Here is a 24,949-nt window from a genome sequence, read left to right as displayed (position 1 = left end):
CACTCTATGAAGACATCTTTAGTAACCCAGCCAGTAATCGTTTGCTATTTCATTAAAATACCATCTAAGAATAATTTATGGTTTTGACTTTTCCAGAAAGTTTTTCTTAACTATGGTACCAAATATATGAAATGCAACTGTCCAGAATTTTCCCAGAACTTGATTTGGGTTTTAGCCTCTAGCTGTACAAATGGGGCGTGTGCAAGATTAACTGAGCAATGATCTATGACCTATAGCATCGATTTTGTTTTAAATTAAAACATCATAAGATGGATAAGATTTCCCTATAAAGTACCTAACAATACATTGTAAACCCATGACCTTTGTTTCAGGTAAGATTTTCTCCGGCCAAAATGTCAACCAAGAATTCTACAGATCTAGTTGAATATGTTGACAAGTAAGTCTGAATTACAACAGTTTTAACTATGGTTGATGATTACATTAGAAATTAAAGGGACTGAATGAGATCTTTGAGTTTATCTAAACTAGTTCTCTGCTTTCAGAAGGACCGCATTAAACCATGTCAGGAAAGCGAACATCCCTTATTCCTCTCTGATTGACAAAACATGCTAATTTTACTGCTTCCTCTTTAAATAGCCCCTACAGTTTCATATAGATTTATAAATAAAATAACACAACATAGGCAATGAAAGACATATGACAAGATAAGATATATTTAACTGTGACTTTCAAAATAAATCAAATGAATATGTTAACATTTCAAGATTAAAAACTCAGGAAATTTTGAAATATATTAAATCAATCCTCAGAATGTTTTTGTTTCCACTATTTACAGTGCCACACCTGAATCTCATCCAGGGAAGGTCTACAGAGAGGGGAAACTCCGGGGACTTGGAAATACACAATTAATACATGCACATTGTCCAAAAGATCTTAGTTTGGACTAGTCGGGATCACAGGACAATGCATATTAGTTTGAGTTTCCATTTGAGTATGTCACAGAGGGATGTGATCTGATAAGTTTTCAGGACAATTGGGATTTAGTGTCAGGCCTTCCAATAATTTTCTGCATGACCTCATGCTTAGTCCCCTGTGTCTCTGGGCTTGTTCTCTCATTTGCCAAATAAAGAGGTTGAACTAGAAAACGCTAAGACCCACTCACTGTACCTTTAAAATAATTCTGATCCTAAAATATACATCATGACCACAGGGGGGAAAAAATGACAGAACAAATTAAATGATTCCACACGAAAAGTAAAAATACTGGATTTTCATTTTTAAATTACTTTTAACCATGAAGTCAATAAAACCTTAAAAATTACTAATATTACAGCGGCTTTCCAGGTGCCACAGTAGTAAAGAAATCACCTGCCAATGTGGGAGACGCAAGAGTCGCGTGTTCGATCCTTGGATAGGGAAGATCCCCTGGAGGAGGAAATGGCAACCCACTCCAGTATCCTTGCCTGGAAAGTTCCACGGACAGAGGAGCCTGATGGGCTACAGTCCATGGGGTTGCAAAGAGTTGGACGTGACTGAGCACGCATGCATGCCACAAATATTCCAGAATGTTCACCATTAAGAATTTCCCTGTTTCTTAGTCAACTGAATTTAGTGCATTCCAAGCAGATCAAGCACAGTATTTCAGCGCTTCTTTTCATGCTACCCCTAATTCGTATTTGTTTATGGGATAATGAGGCTATAATTTAGAGACAATGAAACCATACAAGAGGAAAGGGTGTTTTCTTAATGTTTAAAAATAAGACACGTGGATAGACGGCATTTTTCCTTCGTTAAGGACAAGGAAGGTGGCATGCACAAAAATAATGATCATATTGCCTATATTAGCTAACCCTGCCATCCAAGGAGAACACAGAGACCTATTCCCATCTGACTCTCCACAAATAGAGAATAGAAAGCATTCTTCTGTCAAATTCCAATGTGAACCCAAGTGCATTTCATTAGCTCAGGCTGGTGACTTATATCATAGAAGATGGGAGAAAATCCCTGGAAGATGGCAACAAACTTAAAAAGAAATCCAAATAAATTTTTGCCATTTCCTGGATTCCAGAGAAAGCAAAATTGAAACAAAGGGAAAGATGGACTCAATGATTCAAAGCCAAAGCATGATGACCTCAGGATTCATTTCTACCTTGACCTCCCCCACATCCCTTCTCTTGCTGCCTAAGTCATATACTAAGAGCCTTCTATGTACCACCTGAGATGGCTGGTTTTCTTTCAGTCTCTCTCCTCTAATCTCCCAGAGCAGGCTGCAAACTCCCTAAAGGCAGGGACTCTCTGGCCTTAATACTTTTCGATACACCTTCAACAGCTTATCATGATGCATTGAATTTCGATTCCTACAGAGCTGTAGTTGACAGAAGTAATGGAGAATAATGGTGGAGCAATTGAATCTTTAGGGCTCTGCTTAGAGCAGCAGATTTCTGATTAACTGGAAAAGCAAAATGGCATTTGGGCATTTCGATCATCAGTCGAATGTTTTAAATGGACATAATGAATCCAACAAAATAACATAAACACAATAATTTTTAAAATACCTTCCTCCTTCAAGTGATCAAATGCATTGAGTGGTAACAAAGGTATTGATATGCAAGCGGAGTACTCACACAAGTACAAAACTCATTAAACAGTCTGAATATATGTTACATATTCTCAGAGGTTCTGCCTTATAAATCTATGTGGGCATATTTATAGGTAATACTAAAAACAAATAATAAAAGCAACTGAAGAGAGTAAAAAAAAAAAAAATCCAGCAGCAAGAGGGATAAACACCTATTCTGTGAACGGAGTTTGGCTACAGAAAAGCACATTAAAAAGGCAGGCAGCCGGAGCACGTACACGGCTCTTCTCAGCCTCAGGCAGTTGGAGCAACACCCACACACTATTAGTGCTTGCTAAATGTTAGGTCGTATTAATAATCCATGTAGCAGGGGGAGGCGGAATGCTTGCAATCATTTCTAGGACGATTATGGTGACATTATATTAAAGGCAGTAAATAATTCTGATTTCCCCATGTGTTTATAGATTTGCAATGAACAGACATCCACTGATTTCATGATAGTGCAGTCAGCGCTCATTTAAGTTTAATTAAGCAGAGAAGCACCAACACCTTTTTCCTTTTTCTTCTGCTGGTAGAAGGAGCATTGCATGGTGGCTAGGCACCAACTCTTGAATCTGCCAGTAATCAGCTATGTGACCTTAAGAAAATGAAAATGTCTTTTCTCCAGGCAGTCTCTGCCTCCTCCATAAAATGGGGTGGGGTTTTAAGTGCCTGAGTCCCAAGGGCTGTCTCAGTTCTAGGTAAGATCCAGAATTCATTTCTAGAATGCAGATTAGAGTCACCACTATTTGCTATTTCTCAACTCTGCCCACAAGTTACACTCCTAAGCACTCTTTTATGTAATGAAGTAAGTGGTTAAGATTTAAGAGCATACATTATTCCCCCACAGGATTTCATCTGGAGTGGAAAACAAATTCTGCTCATAAATTACTTTTTCATTTTCTTCAATTGAATCTCCTGAAAAAACAAACAGGTATCTCGCCACAAAATCAAATTACTCTTAAGGTCTCTTCTATCCCTTAGGTTCCTGCAAAAACTGGTAAAGCCATTTATTCACCTAGCAAATATTTACTGATTATATATATTTACTGACTATATACTACATGGCAGGCCCTTGAACAGTCTTCAGTGAACAGAACAAAGACCCTGCCCTCATGGAACATTTGTTCTAGGAAGAGGAACAGATTCACACTGTTAGATCATCTGGCCAGGGTAGGCCTTGTGAGAAGTTAGCATTTGAGCAAAAACCAGGAGATGAGGAAGTGGGCTACATGGACATCAGAGGAAAGCAAATTTGCTAAGGCTGGAACATTCCTGCGGTGTATCAGAAAGAGAACAGGGGCAGAGAGGGCTGGAATAAAAAGAAGGGGGGTATAAGCCTGAACTGTGATGCTCTCTGGGCCAAAGAAATGAAGTTGTTTTGTACTGAGGAGTTGTCCAGGCTGAGCTATAGCCAATATGTACCTCAGAGATGCTCTCAGGAGTACATTTGGGGATGATGGAGGTCTGGGTGACAGCCAAAGAAGGGTATTTAAAATTTGGATACATAAAACTCTCAGTGAGCCAAATGGGCAAAATAATAAATGCTTAATGAGCTCTACTTGTAAGTCGAATAGGACATTCGGGGCCTGGAATATAGTCGTGTTCAACGCTTCTTCCTAGGACTGTGGCAGACATTTTATTATACCATGATGCATCACTCTCGTTGCCACGCAAAGACAGATATTTCACATTAGGATACAAAGAAAGGAAGACAAACAACACCGTTGGCTGAGTGTTTCAGGGGGTAGGTCATGTTAGGTTGGAGACCTCTTGGGTCTTATTTGGCAGTATCATATCCATCTTTGAGGGCAACTAGCTCTCAGGTGGGAGAAGGCAATGGCACCCCACTCTAGTACTCTCGCCTGGAAAATCCTATGGACGAGGAGCCTGGTAGACTGCAGTCCATGGGGTCGCTAAGAGTCAGACATGACTGAGCAACTTCCCTTTCACTTTTCCCTTTCATGCATTGGAGAAGGAAATGGCAACCCACTCCGGTGTTCTTGCCTGGAGAATCCCAGGGACGGGGGAGCCTGGTGGGCTGCCGTCTATGGGGTCGCAGAGTCGGACATGACTGAAGCGACTTAGCAGCAGCAGCTCTCAGGTGAGAAAGCTCAAAATAGTCTGCATAGCTTATGAAAAAAAAAGATATACAGGGCACTCTGGGTTGTGAGCAAGTTGTTTATTACCTGGCAGAACCCTCCCACCCTGCACAGGTCTCTGGCCCCACTGACCATACGCAGTGTTAACATTTCCAGCTCTTAAGTCACTCATGACTGAGTGACTCCTCAGTCATGTATGACCCTTTGTGACCCCATGGACTGTAGCCCGCCATGTTCCTCCATCTGTGGAATTTTCCAGGCAAGAATACTGGAGTGGGTTGCCATTTCCTTCTCCAGGGTATCTTCCTGATCTAGGGATTGAACCTGGGTCTTCTTCATTGTGGGCAGACAGACGCTGTACCATCTGAGCCACCAGAGTAAGCTTCCGGGTCTCACTCTGTGTTAATTATCTATTGAATCTTCACAGTAACTCCAAGAGGTGGAGAGTGTTGCTGTTTTAAAGATGAAGTCACTGGGGTTCAGAGGAGTCAAGTACTTGCCCGCGGTCACACAGTGCAACGACAGACCAAGGTTCTAACACAGAAATCTGTGTCTCCATGACCTCAAAGCCTATTTCCCTAACCACTTGGCTATCCACACCCTCTGCTGGCTATCTTTTCAACACACACACCCTGGGACATCTTAGAATCCTGGGACATCTTTGCCTCTAGTCCATCCCTTGCAGTGTGGAAGATGTGAATGCAGCCACATCTGATCTTCGTCCATGGTGTCCATCCATGGGGTTTCAGCAACCTGGATTCACATCTTAGCCAAGCCTGGGAGGCACTGCTGTCTGCCACAGTGCAGTCTTTTATTCTCTCTCTGGCATCATCTCCCTGAGCACCCCCACCCCCATGATGGGTAAGACTCTGGCTACAGGTGGACGCAGCCACAGGAAATGGGCATCACCCACAACACTCCCATGTCAATCAAGGCAGAACTGCCCACACGAAGCTCACTCCCTCCCATCCCAGGAGGCTCCCTGAATTCCCCCCACACCCAAGAGCTAGTGTGAGAACTGAGCTGAGGTCAGACAAAGGCCAGCCTCAGTTGTCTAGAGCAGGGAGCATGCCCCTCCAACCCCTGGACCACAGAGAGGATCCTTAGGACTCCAAGGAGAGATATGAGCCAAGCACAGGAAAGATAACTGGGGTGAAAAATTGCATAACGTTGGAAGCAATCTAAATATATATATATATACACATATATATGCAGAGAATATAATTATACATATGCAAGCTATATATAACATCATATAGAAACATATATATCTTGACTATATACTTATACATGAAGAATATACATGTGTAAATATGTATGCCAGTTATATATATAGCTTTATATCTGCAAATACATATATTTATCTTGAGTATATATATACATGTATATTTATATTTCAGAGGAATAAATATATCTTATCTCTGAGAATAACTCAGGGATTTATATAAATATATATAATTTTTATATATAAATTATATATATATATATAACAGGGAGAAGTACTAATTGGTCTAAATAAAGCTGCTGTGATGTAGGTAAAAGAGTCAAAGGGGCAGGCTAATATTTCTTGGCTGGATTACTGATAATCTCCAAGCCTTAGTTTCCACCTAAACTGAGAAAAATTTTACTTATGCCAAGGACTTGTGGGGATGAGATGAATGGATGTTTGTGAAAGTGCTCTGTTGACTATAAGCATTATGGAGAAATTGAACCATAGGATAATAAATTCCTTACATTTCTCTTGGGCTAGAAACTCCCCTCAAATAATTTAGCATTTGTATCAGATTCCTAGGACTGCAACAACACAGTACCACAAACAGCAGACGTTTTGCCTCACAATTCCAGGAGTTAGAAGTATGAAATCAAGGCGTTGGCAGGTTGATTCCTTCTAAGGGCTCTGGGGAGACTGTTCTGAGAGAAATTCACCTCTCTCAGCCTCTGGTGACAGCCAGCAATCCCTGGTGCCCCTTGATTCATAGATGCACGGCTCCAATCTCTGCCTCCATCTTTACATGGTCTCCTCCTGTGTCTCCGCCTTCACACAGCTGTCTTCTTATAAAGACATCCGTCAAACTGCCTTAGGCACCCACCAACCCCTGTGAGTGTGACTAGTCACATCTGCCATGACCTTCAAGGTCACATTCTGTGGTGCTAGGAGTTAGAACATCAACATATCTTTTCCCATAACACCGTCTAATCATGAATAATTATCATAATAAGAACACACATCTGTGACCCTTGTAGACATTACAAAGCACTTTAGATACATTAGCGCTTCCCTCATAGCTCAGTCGGAGAAGGCAACGGCACCCCACTCCAGTACTCTTGCCTGGAAAATCCCATGGGCAGAGGAGCCTGGTAGACTGCAGTCCATGGGGTCGCTAAGAGTCAGACACGACTGAGCAACTTCACCTTCACTTTTCACTTTCATGCATTGGAGAAGGAAATGGCAGCCCACTCCAGTGTTCTTGCCTGGAGAATCCCAGGGACAGGGGTGCCTGGTGGGCTGCCGTCTATGGGGTCGCACAGAGTCGGACACGACTGAAGTGACTTAGCAGCAGTTGCAGTAGCAGTAGCAGAGCTCAGTTGGTTAAAAAATCCACCTGCAATGCAGGAGACTCTGGTTCGATTCCCGAAGATCAAACCAGGAAGATCTGCTGGAGAAGGGATAGGCTACCCCCTCCAGTATTCTTGGGCTCCCCTGTGGCTCAGCTGGTAAAGAATTCGCCTGCAATATGGGAGACCTGGGTTCGATCCCTGGGTTGGGAAGATCCCCTGGAGAAGGGAAAGGCTACCCACTCCAGTATTCTGGCCTGGAGAATTCCATGGACTGTATAGTCCATGGAGTCACAAAGAGTCACACACAACTGAGCGACTTGCACTTTAGATACATTAGGTAAATTGATCAACTTCAGCCAGCTCAGAAGGGCAGGAATCATCTTCATAGGACAAATAAAGGGGTTCTCTTCTGGACTGCTTATTAGGGGTGAAGGATATTAAGTGGCAGAGGCAGAACTTGAACCCCCAGTCTTTCCACTTCACATAGAGTCTTATTTCCCCTAGAGACTCACATAAATAGCACACAAATCCCAACGGTAGTGAGGTAATGCAGGTCAGGGTTTCAAGAGCACTACAAAATGCTGTAAGAACTCCAGGTACCATCAGAACAACTTGCTGCTGCAGTCCATGTGTTTCCCTGAAGCCCCCATCCACACAGAGACTCAGGAACACCTGCCCGCCTGAATGTCTCCACCAGAAAGCCAATCACTACAGGGACATTACGAGGTCTGTAATTTTACTGAAAATGTTATTGAGCACAGGGAGTTTGCCTCATACTACGTAACTTGAATCTGGGAAAAGTCCACAGCCAGTCTCTTTCTCCAGCCTCTTCTCAGAGGCATCACTGTTTAGAGTCCTCTCCTTTCCTGGTTCCTCCACTCAGGCCAGTGTTGACCCAACCCCACTGGGCTACTTCTTCCTGTTATGGATGATTTAAAATTGAAATTGCCTCCCTCACTCACCTCCAGCTTTCAGCCCTGTGTGTAAAACTCAGCAAAGGAGGCTCCAAGAGCCACCAAAACCATCTGACAGGGCAACGGTCAGGAACAAGCAACTGGGAAATGATAGAAAATACATTCTCAGTCCCATCGCTCCACGCACATACTCATGGATTATTTTTGTGACGCAGCAAAGTATTCTCTGAAATGTCACTTTATTTCACTATTGTTTGCCAGACTATATGCACTGAGAATGTAATTAGTCATAGAATAAATCTCACAGAAATGAAAATTCTCTTCAGCTATGCCCCTTTGTGTCCTAGAAAGGAGTTTCAATTTTCCAATTTCTGTCTCTTGAATGTTACAGGTTGCTGAAACGGTTTTCCAAATCTCCTAAGTAAATTTAGTGCTCTAGTCACAAGAACAGGACAGGCAGAGACATGAAAGTCACCATGTACCAATGCATCTGCCAGCAACAGCACAGCTGGTGTAAGTCACACGAACCGTAGAGAAATAGAACCCAGAGTTTGCAGAAAATCTGTTCAGACTCAGTTGTCAGCTACATAATCAATGATCTATGTAAAGTCCAAATATCCCTCTGAAAAGGCCCCCTAGGAATACTTCCTCCTGTGGTTAGAAACTCCATCTGTGCTAGTCTGGAATATTCAGTTCTATCTCTCCTTTCACAGTTAAATTTAGATACACAAGTCTCACTGATATGATATACACTAATAAAGCAGTGAATTTTTCAAATTCAGGGTAACCACATCTTGTTACTAGTGAAAAGCCTCAGTTTTTAAACTTTCAGATGATTTGATGTTCTGAACGACAGTGTTACCAGGAATCTCTCTTAGAAGACAGAATGTTCATGTGTTGGATGTTACTCCAGTCACTGGTTTATGAAAGTCATTTGGAAAGCAATATTCTATGTCCTTATGGCAGAAAAATAGGAAATCTATATTTAAGCTCTCTTTATCTGATAGGGATCACACAAGTAGAGCTAAACAGAGCATCATTCGGTGCTTCAGGTTGCCTTTCCCTTCTCCAGGGGAATCTTCCCGACCCAGGGATCAAACCCAGGCCTCCCACATTGCAGGAAGACGCTTTAACCTCTGAGCCACCAGGGAAGCCCATTAAACATCGTTAGCAAACAATAATAATAATATTCCAATACATATCTCACTATATCTCATAGTATGAGATTTACTATATCTCAGGCATGAAAAGAAATTTCAAAAAGGAACATTCTCCACTAAACCATAAAATAAGCTTTAAAAATAAATATTAAGAATCAAAATCAAAGTAACTACAGTTCATCATTTATATGCCACTTAAAGTTCCATGGCTGCAGGCAAGCACATTCACACAGCAGCAGTGCTGCCCTGCAAGGCTTCCCTCCACATGCCAAAGAGCAACAATATTGAGGCCAATCCGGAAGGCAGAAGCGCAGACTGGCATCTGAGCAGAGGTGGCAGTCCTGTTCCGCTGGTCCCTCCCCTGTCTTAGGTCTTTTTCCTCAGACAGAATCCTGTGGATAGAATGCCCTTTCTGGAGACACTCCTGACATCGGCTGACAGTACATTCAAAGAGTAGGGGCACACAGGCCCCTGGTGAGCCTGGACTGTAGAGCAGTTATAAGCACTGGTCTCACCCACCCCACCCCCTGCCACCGGACCAGTCTTAAATAAGTTAGTGATGCTCAGTCATTAGAATATATTCGTCTAAGTGTTTATTTAAAATACAAATTCTTTGTAAAGTTTTTAAGCTACAGTGGCTTCATTTTTTATTTCTATTTTTTTGTCTGTGCCTTGGGGCATGGGGGATGTTAGTTCCCTGACCAGGGATCAAACCTAAATCCCCTGCGATGGAAGCATGGAGTCTTAACCCCTGGACCACCAGGGAAATCCCTAAAATACATATTCTTGTTCTTCCCCTCACCCTCAAAATTCTGAATTAATAGGTCTATCATGGTGCCAAGGAATCTTCATTTTAGCATCTTCCTTTCCTTCATGACTCCTATAAAAAGTTTCTTTGCAAGAAATACTGAATCAGACTAAGTTCCTTGAGGAACAGAACCTTTATTTATTATACATGGACCAGAGTAGACATTTAGTAATATTGACTGACATATTTCTATTTCGATTTACATTTTTATTGGTAAGTTACTAGATATAGAGACAGTGCTTTCAGCTACACATTAAAACGCCAACCAAAATGGCTTATATGTAAGGACATCGATTAGTTCACATTAAAAATCTAGAATTCGGTTAGTTTGGAGGCTTAACAACATCATCAAGTGCCCAAGTGTTTTCGGTCCTTCTTCCCAGCCGTCCTTTTTCTCCTCATGATCACAAGAGGGCTTCAGCAGGTCCCGGCATCCCACACAGACATGGCAACATCCAGGAAAGAAAAGGGAAGTTTCTTTCTGGGTATCTCTTCTTAAGGGCTTCCCTAGTAGCTCCGTTGGTAAGAATCTGCCTGCAATGCAGGAGACCCAGGTTTCATCCCAGGGTTGGGAAAATTCCCTGGAGAAGGAAATGGCAACCACTCCATTACCCTTGCCTGGAGAATTCCAAGGACAGAGGAACCTGGTGGGCTACAGTCCATGGGATCGCAAAGAGCTGGACATAATCTTTGAGGATAATCTCTTCTTAAAGGCAAGCAACCTTACTCAGAAACCCCACAGTAGGATTCCCCTTTGCATCCCATTGGCCAGTACTGCTTCACATGGTCCTCCCTAAACCAATGGCATCTCAGCCCAGAATAATGGGGCCACCAAGATTAGCTTGTGCCCCCGCCCCCGACTCTGAAGGATCTAGGGGTCAGGAGGATGAACCAAATCAGGCAGAAGCAGGGATGGCTATTAAGAAGGTAACCAACAGTGTCTGCCATACTGAGAACATCTAAGAGAAAACAAATTCTAAACGTTGATGGGAATGCAGCATGATTTACAAAGGTCTATATAGAAACCCCACAGACTATACAGTCCAGGGAATTCTCCAGGCCAGAATACTGGAGTGGATAGCCTTTCCCTTCTTCAAGGGATCTTCCCAACCCAGGGATCGAACCCAGGTCTCCTGCATTGCAGGTGGATTCTTTACCAGCTGAGCCACCAGGGAAGCCCAGAACAGAAGAACAGGGATGAAATACTCTTTCACTGGCAAATCCAGGCTGCAGGTTGTCAGAAGAACAGAAAGAAGCACCAGCTCAAGGAAGGACTAGAGCTGCAGTCCACCGCTAGGCTACATGTCACCATCCACAGGGCCAGACATCCCCTTCTCCTCTGCCTGTGACTCATCAGTCCCAGCCAGGGTAGCACTGTCAGCTCGGCGGGGGTTTAAAGGAATGGGTTTTCTATGTATGAGGTTCCATCTGGTAATTTTCCAGAAAAACATTTTTGAGCCAAATGAGTGCTGGATGGAATCTGACTGATGAAACCCTTAGCTGAGTCATCTCTGCTCCTCCGATGTGCAGGTGATAGGAGAGCTGAATCTCACCCAGACCGACGCTAAATATTTCATACTGCTCGGGAAAGCAAACTGTACGCCTTGAGGCTCTAACAACTTGCAGCTTTGTGCAACCATTTTTTTTCCCCCTCCAATTTTCTAACAACGGAGCCTTAAGGAAACAGTCCAGCTAGACAGACCAGTCAGTCAACAAATAGTTTACTGGCCACCTACTACGTGTCAGGCACTCTTCTCAGCGTTGGGGACACTGTGGAGAACAAGTCAGACAAAGTGCCTGCCTTCAGGGAACTTGCAGTCTCATGATGCAGGGCAGAAAATACACACAAACAAGTGAATTAGATGATATCAGGTAATGACAGATGTTATGAAGACAATGAAATGGGCTATTACGATAGAAAGTGACTGAGAGGGAGGTTTGTCTGAGGAGGGGGCGCTGAGGCTGATGCCTAAAGAATGGGGAGCAGGCAGCCATGAAGAGACTGTAGGGAAGGGCTTTCCCAGTGGAAGGCATAGCAAGTGCCAAGGCTCTTAGCTGAGAACTGCCTGGCCTGCCTGAGGAACAGAAAGAAGGCCTGCATCGTTGAGTAAGGGTGAACAGAGAGAAGAGTGGGAGGAGATAAGGCCGGGAAGGGGAAAAAAGATTTTATTCCCAGAGAACGGATGAGCTTTCAGAGGGTTTTCAGGAGGCAAGCTCTATCTTCACATTTTAGAACGACTACTCTTAGCTCTTGTGTGGAAGATGCATTCTTTGTTAGGAGGCAAAAGTAGAGATGATGGCGGCCGTGACTGAGAGAAGAAGAAAGAACTATAGAGAGAGGATGTGAAGCCTGTGGACACTTCTGCGGGTCATTTCTGTTGTCACTCTATCAGGCCACATCAGGAGCATTAATTAAGGTGTGTCCTCTGCTTCTGTTTTTAATCTCTTAGAATGACAGAATGTATGGGAGTAGAGGTTAACATTTGATTTTGGAGACAGACAAGAGATTTTAATTCTGACTCTTCACATTTCCGAGTTGTATGACTGCTCCTGCGTCTGTCTGGTAGATGTTCTCAGTCTTCTCTCCCAAAGCACTAATTCATTCTTCAGCTATCTCCTGTCTGTCGTAGTTATCCCACCTTTTTTGTTTCTTTACCTATTTTCATGTCTAATATTTCTACTTCTTTTCCTGTTTTTTTTTCATTTTGCTAATATCTTCCCATATCTTCACTTTTAATATTTTTATTTACTTTTTAAAAAAATTTCTTATTGTGTGAAAGTGAAAGTCACTTAGTTGTGTCTGACTCTTTGTGACCCCATGGACTGTAGCCCACCAGGCGCCTCTGTCCATGAAATTCTCCAGGCCACAATACTGGAGTGGGTAGCTGTTCCCTTCTCCAGGGGATCTTCCCAACCCAGGGATTAAACCCAGTCTCCCACATTGCAGGCAGATTGTTTACTGTCTGAGCCACCAGGGAAGCCCAAGAATACTGGAGTGGGTAGCCTATCCCTTTTCTGGTGGATCTTCCCGACCCAGGAATCAAACCTGGGTCTCCTGCATTGCAGGAAGATTCTTTACCAGCTGAGCTACCAGGGAAGCCCTCTTATTGCATAACTTAGTAATTCTCTTTTGTAGGAATCTATAATCCAGTAGTCCTGGAGGAGGGCATGGCAACCCACTCCAATATTCTTGCCTGGAGAATTCCCATGGACAGAGGAGCCTGGCAGGTTGCTGTCCCTGGGGTCACAAAGATGTGGACATGACTGAGTCACTAAGCACTGCACATAATCTAGTAGGTTGGTTATTTGTTGGCTAATTGGTTTTTTGAGACTGCGCTCCTCAAAGTTGTGATATTTTGGCTTGTGGGTTCATTTTTCCCTGAAGATTTCAGCCAAATCCTGTTCACCAATGAAGTCTTGTCAGCTCCAATGAGCTTGGGAGGTGGGGTGTGGGTGAGTGCCAGACTAAAACCATCATCAGCCACCCCCTATCCCACAGAATAACTGCTCCCATCAGGTCTTCTCCTCTTGCTTCTAAAAAAGAAGCAATTGGAAGAGCAGTTGCTTTCCCATCCCTGGAACATGTAGATGTAGTGAAGATCTTACATTATTTGAAAAATGTTTTGGCTTTGCCTTCCTTTCATAGCTAATCTAGGACAAACAACTGTATAGGAGAAGAAGCTCTTAGCAAGATTCTAGAGATCTGGAAACTTTCCCCCCTAAGACTAAGGGTATTTGATTGGGGTATAATTAATATGCATTAAAAATATGCAAAGTCTGTATCTCGGTGGATTTTTGACAAATACAGTTAACCATGTAACAGCCACTCAAATCAAAATATAGGACATTCTGGAAGCATTCTGATATTTCCAAGAAGCCAGCTAGATGATGTAACAGGGTGGTGGTCTTTGAATGACCAAAAATTTCCTGGGACTCCATTTGTCAAGAGGTGGATCCTCACGCACTTTGAATATAGGTACAACTTAGTGACTTGCTTCTAGGGAATGAGCTCAAGCAAAAGATACAAGGTATGAATATAGAGACTAGGTCACAAAAATAAGCAAAGAAAATTAAATAAAGAAAAATACACAACAAAAGTAACTTGTTCTCCAAAATGTGTATCTGTGAAGGGAAGGAGTAATTTACTCATGCCAGTAGGAGTTATTGAGATTTTATGTGTTTCTTTATCCTAATAACTAAATAGCCCTAGTCTTTGTATTTTTCTTTTCTAATTCATTTTTTTCTTTTACTTTTTGTTGAACTTCTGACTCTTTTATTCATCTTTGCCTTTGACCTATCATTTCTCCCAGCAATTAGAAAGCAGCTCACTTCTCATATAGGATCATCAGGCATTAAATTTATGTGGATCCAATTTGGCTTGTTAGAATAGCGGGTAAAATGTAGAACAATTCCTGCTTGAAAAACATGGAAAATGGATGATACAAGATCAAGGCTTAAGTCAGACCCAGTTCTCAGATGAGGCATAAACCAAGATTCTCACCATGCAGGGTTTAAAGTCCTACCAAACTTCTCCTCTTGGGGGAGAATATACAGGAGTCCAAGGGCAGCTGCAAGTTCTGGTTCTGGCTCCTCTAGCTCACCCTTGTAAAGTCCCGATGTTGTTTCCTTTTCTGGACCAGGGGTCATTCTTTTCTTCCTGCCATTCCAAACATCCAGAGAAGTCAGCTAGAAGACAGACTCAACAACCAGGACCGCACCATAGCTTTCCTCCTTGAGCAAGCCTTCCGCATCAAGGAGGACATCTCTGCCTGTCTTCAGGGGACCCATGGCTTTCGCAAGGAGGAGTCGCTTGCCAGGAAGCTCCTGGAAAACCACATCCAGACCATCACCAGCATCGTCAAAAAACTCAGCCAGAACATTGAGGTAGTTCTTTATTTCCCATGTGTTGGCACCATTGCTTGACAAAGATTATCAACCGTCAGGGGCAGTTTTCAACTAGAGAAATGAGTCCCTATTATTTAAGCTTAAATGATTACCATTTAGTTACCTCAGAGGGAAACAGTCAATATTTTAACTGCTTGTGTCATTCAACTTCTACTTTTAGTAGAAGCAAATTCTGTTCAAAAATTGTTGAATGTCTCTTTGTGACAGCAAAGACAATTATTTAACATTAAATGTCAGACATTGTGCTAAGGTGCTTATTTTAGTCTAACTCTCTAAGAGTCTATGAATGTGATCATTTCAAATAGAGGTTTTCATAAGGTAGTTGCAATGCCCATTCATAGACACATCACATATGACCCCCCGAATCTCTGTGACCCCATCTCCTGCTCCTCTCTCCTTCACTCTGGCTTACACTGTGCTCCCAGCACTTCCTAGAACACCCTAAACATGCTCCAGCCTCAGGGCCTTTGCACTTGCTATGAACTCGGGGTGGATCATCTTCTCCTAGACACTTCTGTGAAGTATTCTTCATTCCCATCAGGTCCCTTGTCAGAGAACATTTCTTTGACAGGCCAATAGTGACAATCTCCCTTAAATTCCACCCTATTTTTATCCATAGTGCTTATCACAAACCACCATGGTCTAAACTTACTTATTGTGTTTCCGCTCCTAAGATATAATCTCTGTGAGGGCAGAGACTTCATTTTGTTCACTGCCAAATCCCACACCAAACCAATGACAGTGTATGAGAGGTCATCAGTGATCTGTCAATATTTCCTGAACAGATGGATGAATGAATGATGTTTAAGGTATTAAAGGAAAAATAGTATTTCTGATCAAGAGAGAAAATGATTGTGTTAAACCAAGATGGGTAGATTCTTACCATAGATCTTTCAGAGTTTTTAATGTACCAGTGAGAATGATGAATCTCAGATAGCAACTTTCAGGCAAAAGTTTCAGAGAAAAAACTTAAAAACTCTGGCCTTATATGTGTGGAATTTTGAGAATTGACAACAGTGCCCTCACACAATACACCCCCTTTTCTCCTACTAGATAGAATAGTGACTTAGACAAAAACCATGAGATTGACCCAGAAATGACTTACTCATGACTTTGTATTTAATCCTAAGGATATCTGTTAACTTATTTTCTATCTGTAGACCCATAATGCATTTGAGGGAATGTGAAAAGTTAAAAAAATCTTGGTGAGCCGTTAAAAGGCACTTTCTTGGTATTTAGTACATCCTGAATTGCCGGCAGTGCCTCAAGAGGCAATGTAACTTCTCAAGGTGGCCAAAGGTGTTTCCAGGCACAATGAACTGTCATGAAAGTAAGGAGAGATATGTGATTCAGTGCCATTGAGATGATGAGAAAATCAAGCATAGCACAGGCACTGAAAGAAGATCCTAATTCAGGAGTCAAAGTAAAAGTGAAGTTGCTCAGTCATGTCCGACTCTGCGACTCCATAGATGGTAGCCCACCAGCCTCCTCCGCCCATGGAATTTTCCAGGCAAGAATACTGGAGTGGGTTGCCATTTCCTTCTCCAGGGGATCTTCCCCACCCAGGGATCAAACCCAGGTCTCCTGCATTGCAGCAGGTGCTTTACTGTCTGAGCCATGGGGATTGACAATTTAGGAGTCAAAACCTCTCGGTAATTGAAAAATAACAGCATTCTCAGAATTATCAAAAGGTTTCTAGAATGTTCTATATTTTTATTTCAGTGGTTGTTAAATAGTCATTTATATTTGTCAAAATCTATCCAGAAATATGCTTTGATTTATATATTTTAATACATATTAATTATATTCCAATAAAATACTCAGCATTAAGGGGGAAAACATTTCTAGATACTATAAATCTTGCTAAAAGTTTCTTTTCCAATCTTTGATTAGCTCTGAAAAAAGACAAAGCCAAAACTTTTTTTCCAAATACTATAAAATCTCAAAATATTTGCAGTCCTGTTAAGAGTTTGGCATATAGAAGAAAAATGACAAGGCAGGTCTGATTGTGCAGACAACTGAATTAGGAAATATTTAAAGGTTGCAGATGGGCTTGCTCTTGGAAGAAAAGCTATGACAAACCTAGACAGCGTATTAAAAAGTAGAGACATTACTTTGCTGACAAAGGTCCAAATAGTCAAAGCTATGGTTTTTCCAGTAGTCACGTACTGATGTGAGAACTGGACCATAAAGAAAGCTGAACGCCAAAGAATTGATGCTCTTGAACTGTGGTGTTCGAGAAGACTCTTGAGAGTCCCTTGGACTGCAAGGAGATTAAACCAGTCAATTCTAAAGGAAATCAGTCCTGAATATTCATTGGAAGAACTGATGCTGAAGCTGAAGCTCCAAATACTTTGACCATCTGATGCAAAGAGTAGACTCATTGGAAAAGACCCTGATGCTGGGAAAGAATGAAGGCAGGAGGAGAAGGGGATGACAGAGGATGAGATGGTTGGATGGCATCACTGACTCAATAAACATGAGTCTGAGCAAGCTCCAAGAGATAGTGAAGGACAGGGAAGCCTGGCATGCTGCAGTCCACGGGGTGGCAAAGAGTCAGATACAACTGTAGCAATTTAGCACAGCACACAGCACAAATTTTGTAGATATGAAATTAAAACATTATGAAGAAGAAACTACTAAACTACCTTTAGTAAATAACTAAGACTATAAAGTAATAAGAATTTAGATAAATGGTTGCTATTCAAGTATTTTTTAAAAACCTAGTAAGTCAGCCCATTTTTAAATCAGCCAGCAAGATAGAAGCAAGTGTGAGCAGAAGTTTGTCTTGGGTTTTTAAAAGAAATGAAAAATAATTGTTTAATCAACCATAATTGTAGCAGTTCAGTTGCTTATTCCTTTTTAAAGTCAAAATATTTCTTTCTTAAGATGGCAGCTCATTAAAGATTGAAAATCAATTTATTTTTATAAGATGGCAGCTCATTAAAGATTGAAAATCAATTTATTTTTAATTTAGGAAAAGAGTTTCATGAACAACATGGCTTTATTGTGTTTTTTCCCCAAGTTACATTAATAAAAGCAATACTTGTTTATTGTAGTTATTTGCAAGTTTAGGAAATAAATTTAAAACCTAGGAAAAATTTCTCATAATTTCACCACTAAATGACAATTGCTACAAGCACCCAGATGAATCTGCCTCTGGTCTTTCCAGGCATTCCCTTTAGGAAACTGAGACTATTGTTTGTAAGCATACCTTTAATATAAAATTATATCATAAACTCTTTCATAGGTCATTAAAAGTTCTTTGTATGGTGCATAAATCATGGTTAGATTATTTATTCTCTTAATATTTAAATGTCTTTGTGCATAGATATATCTACATTTGTATTATTTCTATTGTATATGTTTTTAGAAATGGAACTACTGGGGTAAGAACACTGTAAAAACTCTTGACACATTGCCAAATTGGTTTCCAGAATGTTTATATCTATGTATACTTCCATTAGCCTTATACAAGAGTTCCATTAGCTTCCATTAGCTTTTCTCACTATACCTCTGCCAGCATTGAGATTTACTGTTTTTAATCACTGCTGATTTGAGGGATAGACATAACACCTTTTTCTTCTTTTCACTTTTTAAAAACAACTATAACAGTTTACATTTTCTCTGCTGATATTCTGTTAATATCTGTTGCAGATTTAGTGCTTTTTAGTTCTTATTTATGGGTTTTTTATTAAAAATAATAAGCAGGGATGCTTTGGTAAGTGTTTAAAAATCAGCAGTTTTTTTTCTGGGGGATAAAATACCTGGTTTATAGTGTTTGTCTATTTCTATGGTGTAAATACACTCACTGTGATTGATTTCAAAAACCAACTGATGGGAGCTTTCCTTGTAGCTCAGTGGTAAAGCGTCTGCCAGCCAATTCAGGAGACATGCGTTTGATTCCTGATTGGGAAGATCCCACATGCCATGGAGCAACTGAGCCCATGCACCACAACAATTGAGCCTGTGCTCTAAAGCTCAGGATCCACTAGTGAGCCCACGTGCTACAACGACAAAGCTCACAAGCCCTAGAGCCATGCTGCAAAACAAGAAAGGCACTGCAATGAGAAGCTAGAGAGCAGCACCCCGCTTGCCGCAACTAGAGGAAGCCTGTCTATAGCCACGAAGGCCCAGCACAGCCAAAAATGAAATAAAAATAAATAAAATTATTTAAAAAACCAGTTGATGTTACTAAACAAAAAGATGGGAAGAGACATACATACGCAATCAGCTCTCAAGAAAGGTGTATACTGATTGCAACACGCAATGGAAACCCTCGGCGGCAACACTCGTTACAAATGTTCTCCCAGTTTGTTGTTTATATCTTAATTTTATTTATAATGAATTTTTTAAACTTTTATGTAAGGTTTAATATTCCAATATTTTGCTTTTTGATGTCCCGCATTACTTTTAAGAATAGAAATTTCAAAGATGAAATAATCTCCTCCATTATCTGTCAGTTTTATGGCTTAACTTTTTAAATATTTTAAATGTTCTTTTCTAAAATCTATATATATTCATGTATGATGTGAGATATAGATCTAAACTGATTGTTTTCTGAGTGCATGCATGCTTGCTGAGTCACTTCAGTCGTGTCCGACTCTTTGCCATCCTACGGACGTAACCTGCCAGGCTCCTCTGTCCGTGGAATTCTCCAGGCAAGAATACTGGAGTGGGTTGCCATGCCCTCCTCCAGGGGATCTTCCTGACTTGGGGATCAAACCTAAGTCTCTTGTGACTTGTGCATTGGCAGGCGGGTTCTTTACCACTAGCACCACCCGGGAAGCCCTGTTTTCTGAATAAGTAACCAGAAATCTTAACAGCATATGTGAAATTCCTTCCTCATTGACTCTGAGTCTGATATATGGCATATTTCTTTGCTACATTTACCAAGATCTTCACTAAATTACAATGATCAATTTAGGCACAGTTATTTAGCTGCACTCATTTCAAAATGCTTTACTATTTAATAGGGCAAGTTCTCTTTTATCACTATTATTTACCAGAACAAAGTAAAACACCACCTACTGTTAGAATCTGAATGTTTGTATCCCCACCAAAATTCATATGTGAAATCCTAATGTCCAACGTGATGGTATTAGGAGGGACTTGGGTCATGAAAGTGGAGTCCTCAAAAAGCGGATTAGTGCCCTCATAAAAGAGACCTCACAGGGCTCCCTGGCCCCTTCCCCTATATGAAGATGAAGCAAGAAGTCAGCAGTCTACAGCCCAGAAGAGGGCTCTCCCCAGAACCCAACCATGCAGGCACCCTAAATCTTGGACTTCCAGCTTCCAGAACTGTGAGAAATAGATCCCTGTTGTCATATAAGCTTCTTAGTCTGTGGTTTTTTGTCATGGTGGCCTGAATGAACTAAACACCTATAGGTATGCAAAAATAAACAAGCCAAAACACAAAAACAAAAAATAACCTCTAGCTAGTATTCCTGACACTTGTATGTCTTCAGCTAAAGCTATATTTGCCCTTGGCTTGTCTCAATCTGCCAGTTTGCAAACGGGCAAGATTCTGTACATAGTCTTTGAAATTTTCATAATTCATTTCCTATAAAAATCCTTCTTTTCCTCAAAACATTCATAATCATAAATTTAACATGGTTCAGACCTTGGTAACATCTAGTAACTAACCTTTTTTGTTCCCCTAAATCACAAAGTTGTCTGTGCTTCAAAAAGTCTATTCCCTCAATACTTTTCTGAATAAATATATATTACATTTTATATGTCTTAACTTTACACTGGTATTTGTTTGAATATCAACCAAGATATAATTTTCTTCTATGCACAAGCAAAACAACTTATTTTTTATGTATGAGTGCCAAAAACTAAAGCCCACTGTTTGGAGGACAACCAAGCTGGTGGAACAGGGTAGTCAGATCCATTTCAGAACACTAAGACATAATGAAGACGTGACGATGGAAACTCAAGGCAAAATCTGAATACATTCAAGCCATAAGTTTCTCATGTTCTCTAAAAAAAATCTAAAATAAACCTTTTCCACTCCATGTAAGTGAAACAGTTTTATTCAGATTTGCTCATTAGCTGTATTAGCTTTGTTGCAGTTCCAGCTCAATCTATAAAGGGCCTTGCTTAATCCCATATGAAAGGTCCCTTTTTCTAAACTTGACTACCAATTCTGAAAAAGGTTTTTGTGAAAAGTTTTTATGTCAAGGATGGTCACGTCCACACAGCACAGTAAATACGTTTGGCTTGACCCATATGGTATTTATAAAGAACTTAAATAAAATGTCAATATTTTCAAATTCAGCAATTTAACATAAAATCTGGACTTCCAGCTTCTGTTGAGACACTGTTGAACCATCATGCCCACCTGGCAACTGTCAGCAGGACTCAAGCCATCACTGCCTCCCTCGGATATAGCAGGGGTGGCATCAGACCCAAGAATCTCACTCATTTGCACTATCAGCCTAAGAAGGGAAACGCACTCAGTTTGTAACCTCTACTTTAAATGATATTTTCTTATCATGTGTGACAGGAAATTAATGGGAACTTTAACTCAAATATTGCAGATGATAGAAGAACAAATAAAAGCTCGGGATCTGGTGGCCACAGGAACTAATTTCGCAGTACAGGACCTAAGCAACAAACACCTTCAAGGAGTTGGAGATCTTCGAGGAAGAGTAGCCAGGTGAGAAGAAACGTGTTAACTAATGCTTAGCAGTCAGTTCTGGCCACTGAATTCTCATCCCTAAATAAGTTCTATATTGTAGAAAACAGAATACTGTCTTTAAGCTAAATGGTAAGATAGTAACAGAGAAAGTGTATCATGAAATTTGAAAGTCTCATGGTGCCTGTGAGATCCAAGGGTTCTATAAAGAACCTCTTATACAGGATGCCTAGTTTGGTTTCATCTGCAAATGACAAGTCTTGTCTTCACAGTGCTCAGCTGTCCAAATGCCAACATCTGTATACAAAGACATGACCTTTAAACTGCATACAGAATCCCCAATGTCTCAAATTCTAATGATTTAAACATTTAAGATATATAAGAATTGCATATAAAAGCCTAGCAAAAGGGATTTAATGGTCAAGGGAATAAAATTTTGAATATTTTTTATGTGAGACTGAAAAAATTCATGGTGCACAGCTCAGCAAAAATTTGTAGGTATTGGCCACAGCAGGACCATTCTGGTTGACACATCAAAGATGACCCGCGAGTGGCTGACCGTGGACACCTTTCCATCTCTCTGTCTCCTGCCAGTACCTCATTCCTCTCTCCAGAAACACCCCCACTTTCATCTCATTAATCTGCTCTGCATAATCAGGTGATTAATGCCTAAGACAAACCTCTCCTAGGGCATCCATCTATTCAATTCAACAAAAAATGTAAACACTCACCAATGCCAGGCAGTGTTCTACGATTCAGGGGTTCAGCAACATGATCATCTTCCTATAACTTCACAGTCTACCTGGGAAAACATAAGCAATAAGGTGAGTGCTGTAATGAAAGCCTGGGGTGCCGCGGGAACATGCAAATCAGATTGGGGCATAAAAAGGCTTCCTGGAGGAGGTGACACTTGAGGTGAGTTTTGAAAGACTAGCAGTTAACCAGACAGGAATAGGAAATGTACTTCACAAAGGAGGAATGATGTGTGCAAAGGAACCGTGGGATAAGTTACTGTGACGTGTTCAGGGCTTTCCCGTGAGAACGCTATTTTAGTTGTGGTATTTAGGGAGAGATGGGAGATTGGGAGATGAAGCTAGAGAAATGATCCAAAGTTGGATGATGAGGGATCTTTGGTCAAAGTAAAAAGTTTGAACTTTATGTAAAAGGTTATAAATAGCCATGGGACAATTTTAAGTAAGGGGATGACATTCACTAACCTTGTGGTAGTAGATGAATTGGTGGACTACAGAAATAATATATGAAGATGAAAGGAAGCCTACTGAAACAATCAAGGTGAGACGTTTTAGTTTAGGGGTCTAAACTAAAACTCTGCCATGCAAGTCCAGAGCAGGTAACAGACATGAGGAAAACAGAATCTATAGGATTCGTACGTATGTGTTTGTGTGAATGTGTGCACACACATAGGTACAAATATACACATATACACAAGGCTTTGTGTATATATACTTTATACTTCTAAAATACATAAAATTATATATACTTTTATATAACATTTGATAAATAGAATTTTTACAAAATTTGGGTAAATGAAACCAAATAATAAAACAACCCACCACTCTCCTTAGATGCGCCATGATTTTACAAAGAAGATAAGCACCAAAATCTCTTGAGTCAAACTTGGAATCTGGTTCAATTTGGTGGTGCACTGATAACACTATTTCAGGCAAGAATACAGGAGTGGGTTGCCATGTCCTCCTCCAGGGGATCTTCCTGACTCAGGGATCAAACCCCCATGTCTTACATCTCCTGCATTGGGAGACAGATTCTTTACCACTAGCACCACCTGGGAAGACCCTGGTTTTTGTAGATTCCACATATAAATAAGATCATGCAACTTTTTGTTCTTCCTGTGTCTAGCATTTCACTTAGCATAATGTCCTGCAGATTTATACATGTTGTCACAAATGGCAAAGTCTCCTCCTTCTTTGAGGCTAAAAATTTTGTGACTCCATGAATATCTCTGGAGTCCAGTATTCTTGCCTGGAGAATCCATCCCATGGACAGAGGAACCTGGTGGGTACATAGGGTCACAAAGAGACAGACAAGACTGAGAGACACACACATACACATACACACACACACACACACACACACTTATTTCCAAATCTTGTTTATTGTGAATATCGCTGCAGTTAACATGAGAGGATATATTTCTTCCATGTATTCATTTCATTTCCTTTGGATACATATCCAGTAGGGGGATTTCCAGAAGTCAGTTCTATCTTTAACTTTTCAAAGTCTCCATACTATGTTATATAATGGCTATACCAATTTACACTCCTGCTAACAGTGTGGAAGGATTCCCTTCTCTCCACATCTGCACCAATACTTTGTATAATACTCATGTTAACAGGTATGAGGTGACATCTCATGGCTTTGATTGGCATTTCCCCAATGATTCGTAATATAGAGCTCCTTTTCATGTACCTGTTGGCCATCAGCTTTCACATTTCAAATCTGCATATGAAATAACTAAATTGTGTTGATGTGCAATTAAAAGTGTAAGACATGTCCTTTGAAGAGGCACTAATGATATTATTTGGATACTGTCAACTTTTGAAAAAGAGTGAGGACTTCTTGTTAAAGATGTTTTTAACTTCACTCTTCTCACCTGAGACATCTCCATGCCAGTAAAAATAAAAGGAGGGAAACAAAAATGTCACCTTTAACACAACATGGAAGTTGCTGCAACCACTAAGGACAAGCAGAGATGTGTGGACTGAGCATCCTCCTCCGACCCGAAATATCATGATCTCCTCCAAATCAAGAGGCATCATCCCCAAAGGCATAGACCAAATCTGCTGAATACAGGAGGATTAACCTAGGGGATGGGGTGAGTCACAGGAGAAATAGGAAATATCCTTGAGAGATTCAAGGCAGCAGCACAGAATAGCAGAGACGGCAGAGAGCTGAAGAGGCACTCGTGACATTTATCATCTGGGATTCCCACCCCCCTTCTTATCAATTTATGCCTAAGAGAAACTGACTGAGGTGCAACAGGCTGAAGAGGGAGAAGAGGTGATAGTATCATGTTGAAGAATCCATGATGATGACGTGCTGTGAGATACACCGATCTGGCCTTTGAGGAGAGAATGGGGAGGTGCACCCCTTCCCTGGGCCTAAAGAAGCAACAGACTTGATAGATGAGGCTGAGCAGAGGAGCTGGGCTACTTCCCCACGAAACACACCCTCGCTGACCGGCGGGTGGCCAGGACTACAGAAGATGGGAGAGTGGGTGCGTGGAAGCCGCCACCGCCAC

At 41.1% G+C, this 24,949-nt stretch overlaps 1 protein-coding gene across 1 annotated transcript in view; it reads left to right on the top strand.

The window, feature by feature from the left end:
* FAM81B (family with sequence similarity 81 member B) overlaps positions 1 to 24,949 on the top strand; it is a 51,408-nt gene that overhangs the window by 3,191 nt on the left and 23,268 nt on the right. Inside the window, exons 3-5 of the mRNA XM_040239665.1 lie at positions 333 to 397; positions 14,762 to 15,005; positions 21,572 to 21,690. Of these exons, the coding sequence (XP_040095599.1) occupies positions 333 to 397; positions 14,762 to 15,005; positions 21,572 to 21,690 (428 nt within the window). The remainder of the gene's footprint in view (positions 1 to 332; positions 398 to 14,761; positions 15,006 to 21,571; positions 21,691 to 24,949) is intronic.

The sequence above is a fragment of the Oryx dammah genome, unplaced genomic scaffold (assembly GCF_014754425.2).
Source record: "Oryx dammah isolate SB20612 unplaced genomic scaffold, SCBI_Odam_1.1 HiC_scaffold_5, whole genome shotgun sequence".
Classification (NCBI taxonomy): domain Eukaryota; kingdom Metazoa; phylum Chordata; class Mammalia; order Artiodactyla; family Bovidae; genus Oryx; species Oryx dammah.
The sequence above is the reverse complement of the archived record's forward strand: the minus strand, read 5'-3'. Positions and strand labels throughout refer to the sequence as shown.